Genomic DNA, 7,157 nt, shown 5'->3' with positions numbered 1-7,157 from the left:
CCTGGCTTTCAACCACATAGATGTTGTCCATGCAATCCTTTACCTGCTGGGCCTCCCTGGCCTAGAAGACCAGTCCACATGGCCTTCCATTCCTGCCTTCATTTTCTTTTCTTTCATTTTTGTTTCTTTTTTTGTTGGTCATGGGACTTGAACTCTGGGCCTGGGCATTGTCCCTGAGCTCTTCAGTTCAAGGCTACTGCCCTTCCCCTTGAGCAACAGTCCCACTTCCTGTTTTCTAGTGGTTAATTGGAGATAAGATTCTCACAAACTTTTTAGTGCCTGGGCTGGCTTTTGAACCTTGATCATCAGATCTCAGCCTCCTGAGCAGCTAGAATTACAGGCGTGAGCCTCCGTGCCCGGCTCCTGTCTTCATTTTCTTGGTCATTGTTTTTCTTGGGAACTGCTCATCATTCTTGTCCACATGAAGCAAAAGTCTGCCTGGAAACATGGGCCATGGATGTCTTTCTCTGCATGTCCTCTCCGGGTTCCAGGGCCTTTCTATCTCTGGCCTCCTTGGATGTGCCTGGATGGCGACATCACTCAGTTCTCTTCATCCATTCCACCTTCATTCCTCAGTCATAGATCTTGTCGACAGTTGTTGAGTCTGTAGAGTTTTGAGAGTGCTTTGTATAATACAAATATGCCTTTATTGGCTGTGTGATTGACAAATATATACCTGGAGTGCTATCTTTTCTCATTACTGGGATGATAGGCATGAGGCACCATACTCAGATATTTGTTACAATGAGGCCTTGTGCCAGATGCTGGTAGTTTAGATCTCTAATCCCAGTGAAGTCTGACCTCTGAGGATTGTGGTTTGAAGCTAGTCTGTTTGGGAATGTCTTTTGAAATGCTCATAGCCAATAATCTCCTCCAAAAAGATTGGAAGTAGACCTGTGGCGCAGGTGGTAGAGTGCTAGCCTTGAGGAAAAGAAGCTCAAGGACAGTGCCTAGACAATGGATTCAAGCCTTAGGACCAACACACACACACACACACACACACACACACACACACACACACACACACACACACACGGATGCACATTCCTGTAATGAGATTTTGTTGAACTTTTTGGCTAAGTTGGCCTTGAACTATGTTGCTCTTGATCTCTGCCTTCAAGTAGCTGGGATTGTAGGTGGAAGGCTTCTTGCTCAGCAAATAACTGTTTTCTTTCACATGTAGAAGCTTTTTATTGTGATGTAATCCCATCTTTTTTTCCTATACATTTGTGCATATATGTATATGCATATATAGATATACACAAATATATATCCTGAAGTTGAAACCAAGAGCTTCCCACACTCAGTAGACCAGGACTCTACCACTAAATCACACCCTAACTCAAATAAATATTTCACCTATCAATGTAAACATGGTAGTTACTGAAAATAATCCAGGGCTACATGTAATCTAGTGATGGATCTACTCCTCTCCAGGGAAGGGTGGTGAGGACAAAATTAAAGAAGTGTAATGACTTGACCCAAGTGCATTACTTCTGAAATCCCTTGTGTATTAACTGACACTGCCATCTTTAGACAAATAACCTGAACTCTCTGGCTTCTGATGGTTATTGCTCAGTGTCCTCTGTCCCAAACCATAAGCACTCCTGTTGAGGAAGGTGAGTGACTTCTTTCTTACTGTGGAATGGACTTTCCAGAGGAAGATTAGGAATTATGCTCTACTAGGGTTGAATATCTATTAGGGCTTTTCTATGGAGGTAAATGGGTAGAATGGGTGTGAGAGGGCAGGTGTGTGATGGAACCTGTTTCTAACAGTTTATGGGAGTGGATTGAGTACATTTTTCCAACTCTATAGAGGGACATTATATAAGTAGTTTGGGAGTGGAGCAGTATTTTCATGGAAGCACCTGGTTTCTTTCTTTCTTTTTTCTATTGGTTGTGGGACTTAAACTCAGGGCTCTTTTGCTCAAGGCCAGCACTGTACCACTTTAATCCACAGTGCCACATCCAGTGTGCTGATGGTTAATTGGACATAAGAGTCTCATGGAGTTTTCTGCCTGGTTTGGCTTTGAACCATGATCCTTGTCTCAGCCTCCCGAGTAGCTGGGATTATAGGCATGAGCCACAGGCATCTATCTTTTTTAAAATCTATTATCTATTTTTAATTGGCAAATAATAGCTGTATATATTTGTGTGGTAAAATTGTGGCATTTGAATTTGAATATACATTAAGGTACCGTTAAATCAAACTCATTACTACAGCCATCACCTCACCTACTTGACAGTTTTTTATGGTAAGAACTTTTAAAATCTATTTCCTGGGTAATTTGGATATGCCATTAAAATATTATTGTTATTATTACATTGTTAATAATAGTCATGCTGTACTGTAGATCTCAAATACTAATTTACCCATTTAACCCAAACTCAGCAACTTTTAAAAATTATTGTTATGAATAAGTGGCTAAATACAGTTTACAGTACTGTGACATAGTTATTCTTAGCAATTATCATGTTCACTTATTTTACTATTATAATAGCAAGCATCATCATTCTAATCTACAAAATTTATAAATGTTGGAATATACCAAAAATCTCTAGAGTTACATAGAATGAAAGGCTTAACTCTTTGAATATTGGCAATGAAACCATTTCTTCCAGATCAGCTTTTATGTACATTTCTTCCCTTTCCTAGGAATTCAGTTGTTCCCTCATTCTCTCACATTCTCTCTGTTCAGTCATTGCTCTTGCAATATCCACATATCAAGGAGACCATGTGCCTTTTGCCCCTTTGGTCTTGGCTTATCTTACTCAACTTGATTTACTATAGTTCTATCCAACGAATGCCATCATTTTATCTTGTCTGGTGGCTATGTAGAACTCCATTGTATATATGTTCCACATTTTTTGTATCCATTCATCTTTATTGGGGCATCTGGGTTGTTTCCATCTCTTAGCTATTGTGAAGAGTGCAGAGATGAATATGGTTATGCAGGTGTCTCTGTCATATCCCGGGTCCTGATGCTCTGGGTAGATGCCTCAAACTAAGCAACTTTTTGACAAACATACATATTTCTCCTCTTTCCAGCTCCTAGAGCCCACTCTTATGTTTCCTAACTCTGTCAGGTGAAGCTTTCTAGATTCCATATATAAGTGAGATCATACAATATCTGTGCCTGGCTTATTTGAATGAGTTCATTCTGAAGTCTCTTACAAATATGAATCACAGGAATCATTTCTATGAAATTTTTCTTATATCACTAAAATGTCGATAACTTTATTTTCATTAACACATATAAGTCTGTCTTTTTTAGGTGACTGTGACCTTATTCAGAAAACAAGCCACATTTGATTTATTTTTATATAGCATTCTGGATTGGGGAAGAATCAGACAGATGTGAAAGTTCCCTGAGGCACACATGAAAATCTTTGAATGTAATCTGGATTTTCTTCTATGACTAGGAGGTGAGGTTTCCAGGTTGTCAGTTTCACATATGACCACTTTAAATCACACTGGAATCAGACACCCAGTCTTCCGGTTGCTGGGCATCCCTGGGTTAGAGGATCAGCACATCTGGATTTCCATCCCCTTCCTCATTTCCTATGTCACTGCTCTGCTTGGGAATGGCTTGCTCATCTTTGTTATCCTCACTAAGCAAAGTCTCCATGGACCCATGTACCTCTTCCTCTGCATGCTGGCAGGAGCAGACATTGTGCTCTCCACAACCACAGTGCCACAAGCTCTGGCCATCTTCTGGTTCCGTGCTGGAGAGATTTCCCTGGATCTCTGCATCACACAGCTCTTCTTCACTCATTCCACTTTTGTCTCTGAGTCGGGCATCTTGTTGGTGATGGCCTTTGACCGCTACATTGCTATATGCTACCCATTAAGGTATACCACTATTCTTACAAACTCCTTCATTGGAAAAATTGGAGTGACTATCTTTCTGAGGAGTTATGGTACTATTTTCCCTATAATATTTTTAGTGAGGAGACTGACATTCTGCAAGAGTACTACCCTCCCGAACACAGGCTGTAAGCACATCGTCCTGGCTCATGCTTCCTGTGACAACATCCGCATAAACATCTGGTATGGCTTCTTTGTCCTCATGTCAACAGTGATCTTAGATATCGTGCTAATAATCATTTCTTACGTGCTTATTCTCCATGCTGTCTTCCACATGCCATCCAAAGATGCTCGCCAGAAAGCTCTCAATACTTGTGCCTCTCACGTCTGTGTCATCATCCTTTTTTATGGACCTGGCATCTTTACTACCCTCACTCAGAGATTTGGACACCACATCACACCCCATGTTCACGTCCTGTTGGCTGATGTCTGCATTCTGTTCCCACCTATGTTGAATCCTATCATTTATGGGGTCAAGACCAAACAGATCCGGGACCAGGTGGCTCTTAGGTTGTTTCTAAAGCGGAAATGACTGATGTTGGAAGCTGGCATTCTTTTTGGTGCAGTAATTTTCTTCTTATGTGAGGTAAGTTTTCATATCAGCATCAGGTAGCAGGTAAGCTGTCAGTTGAATTACTCTGTGTTCAAGTTACGTTCCAAGTAGTTTGTTTCATCAGTAAACTTTTAGAGCATATTGATTTCAAAGCCTCTAATCTGAGACTAAATCTCAGTGTCTTTTGGGGCTGTTTCCTTTTTGTTTTGCCCATAGATTTGTGAAATATGTTGGACCATCTCATTAAATCTCTGTTGCCTCTGTAACCTTGGAGAAGATAATTGGATGACAGGAAGCTATGCCAGTGGCCTTTCCTGTCAATCACAGAACCATCTTTTCTCTATGTGTTTTATGCTTTGAACCATCTTATCAAGCGTAGAGCATTATTCTCTTTGTCCTCCGCATTTTAGAGCTTTTCCTTTACAGTTTATTTCTATTCCATTCATGGCATTCTTCCTCCAGTGTAACAGCATACAAAAAGTTAAGAATAACCTTTGTCTTTATTTACCATTATTTCATTTATAGCCTTCATCTTATAGGAAATCATCATGTATTTTTCTTCTATAGATTTGTGTTTCTGGTCTTCTGTTGATTCCATTCCACTTAGCTTTTTGTATTGGGGTTTGACCCCAGGGCCTCATATGCACGTGGTAGGTTGTCTACCATTCATTCTGACTCCAGCTCTTTCTGCTTTTACTATTTTTTTTAGAATGGGGCCTCAAGCTTTGGCTGGGATGGGCTGGATTGAGGTTTATACTTTCTCAAGTGGGTTGGAATTACAGGCATGAGCCACCTTGTCTGGCTTCACTTTGGTTTTTATCCACAGGTTTCTGTGAAACTGTATTTGTTACAATATAATTTTTTCTTTTTGAAATTAGCTACTTATTTATTCCAACTAAAATCTAATGTATAGAAGCTGAGAAAAAAACAGTTGCCCACATATTTAAGGTTCATAAAAGATACGGTATTTCTTGTGCTATATAAACAGGCAAGTGTTTTCTATTGTTATTATTTTTACTATTATTATTATTATCTTTAAGTAGCTATACAAAAGGGGTTTAAATTCAGCATGTCAGTTTAGGAGCACAAAGCATCTTGATCAATGCCACCCCTTCCATCGTTCTCTCCACATTTATCTAGTCCACCCATCCTTTCAAGGTATTTACTAAAAAAAATCTATTCACTTGGATTGAATAATCATCTACACATTGATAAATGAACAGTCAGAAACCATCTTCCCATTATTCCACATAGTTTTTGGCATTATAACTAACCCTTTTCCTTTGAATATATTTCTTCTTCTAGAAGCTTTCAGTTTACCAAAGGCAATTCTTTTTTATTGAATTTTATTGTTGAGGTGATATATAGAGGGGTTACAGTTAAATTTGTCAAGTACATTAAATTCATGGGTACATTACTTCTTGAACATTGATATACTTTCCCATGTTTTTCTCCCAGTTTCCTTCCCCCTCCCCTCCCAATTATCTTGTTTTTCCCCTTCTCTCCCCTAGTTCAAATAAACAAATAAACATATATACAATATACTAGGTATTAAAGTCAGATACAGTAACCACATGAGATTAACCATAAGGAGAAAAAAAGCAAAAAAAGGAGGGAGGGGGGAGGGAGGGAGGGAGGGAGGAAGAGAGAGAAGAGAGAGAGAGAGAGAGAGAGAGAGAGAGAGAGAGAGAGAGAGAGAGAGAGAGAGAGAGAGAGAGAGAGAGAGAGAGAGGCGCAGAGGGAGGAGAAATAATTTTACACAGTAGGTTAAGAACACATCCACAAAGATAAATCTCTTGTTTCCATATCCTGGAATTCATTTCCCTTATCCTCACCCTATATGGCCATATGCACATAGCCATTGAATTATTGTGGTCCTCTGCTAGGAGAATCCTAGATGTGTACGAATTATTACAAATGGGGAAAACCCTGAAGCTTATGTTTCTTTGGGTCTGTCTTACTTCCCTTAATATAATTTTTTTCCAAGTTAAAAAAGATAATTCTTTTCTTCAAATAATTTGTGTCGCTACTCAGTGATCCTTTCATCTGCTGTTTTGGCTTTCTCCTTACATTCCACCCTCCCCCATATTAGATATTTTTATTTTATCATCTCATTTTAACAATGACATTAGGAAACAATACACTGTACAATCCATATTAACCTATATGACAGTGAATTTTTAATCTTTTATAACATTTTGAAAGTATCACTATCATCTAATTCCACTATCTAGCTCTCTCAATTACTATATATTTTTGGATGCTAACATTAAAGTGTGAATCAAAACATCTTAATGCTTTGGTCATAGTGTCCTACACACATGCCAGAGTAAGAGCTATGGTCTTTAAAGCTCTGATTTTGATTGTGGCCTTATTTCTCCTCCTCCTCGTCGTCCTCCTCCTCGTCGTCCTCCTCCTCTTCCACCTCCTCCTCCTCTTCCACCACCTCCTCCTCCTCCTCCTCCTCCTCCTCCTCCTCGTCCTCCTCCTCCTCCTCGTCCTCCTCCTCCTCCTCCTCCTCCTCCTCCTCCTCCTCTTCTTCTTCTTCTTCTTCTTCTTCTTCTTCTTCTTCTTCTTCTTCTTCTTCTTCTTCTTCTTCTTCTTCTTCTTCTTCTTCCTCATCCTATTCCTCTTCCTCCTCCTCTTCTGCCTCCTCCTTCTTCTCCTCGTCCTCCCACTCCTCCTCCTCCTTCTCCTCCTCCTTCTCTTGTTCATACTTGCTCTGCTGACATTTGA

At 39.8% G+C, this 7,157-nt stretch overlaps 1 protein-coding gene across 1 annotated transcript; it reads left to right on the top strand.

Annotated features, from left to right (window-relative positions):
* Positions 1-3,455: 3,455 nt before the first annotated feature.
* On the top strand, positions 3,456-4,449 carry Or52b4 (olfactory receptor family 52 subfamily B member 4). The gene has a single exon (XM_090349095.1). The coding sequence runs from the start codon at positions 3,456-3,458 to the stop codon at positions 4,398-4,400; it is 945 nt and encodes a 314-aa protein (XP_090205221.1). The 3' UTR covers positions 4,401-4,449.
* Positions 4,450-7,157: the final 2,708 nt, after the last annotated feature.

Source organism: Megascapheus bottae, chromosome 16 (assembly GCF_031878675.1).
Source record: "Megascapheus bottae isolate mThoBot1 chromosome 16, mThoBot2.hap1, whole genome shotgun sequence".
NCBI lineage: Eukaryota > Metazoa > Chordata > Mammalia > Rodentia > Geomyidae > Megascapheus > Megascapheus bottae.
The sequence above is the reverse complement of the archived record's forward strand: the minus strand, read 5'-3'. Positions and strand labels throughout refer to the sequence as shown.

What these genes read in the sequence shown, in the direction of transcription:
- Or52b4 (XM_090349095.1), top strand. Translation starts at nt 3,456, where the DNA reads ATGACCACTTTAAATCACACTGGAATCAGACACCCAGTCTTCCGGTTG.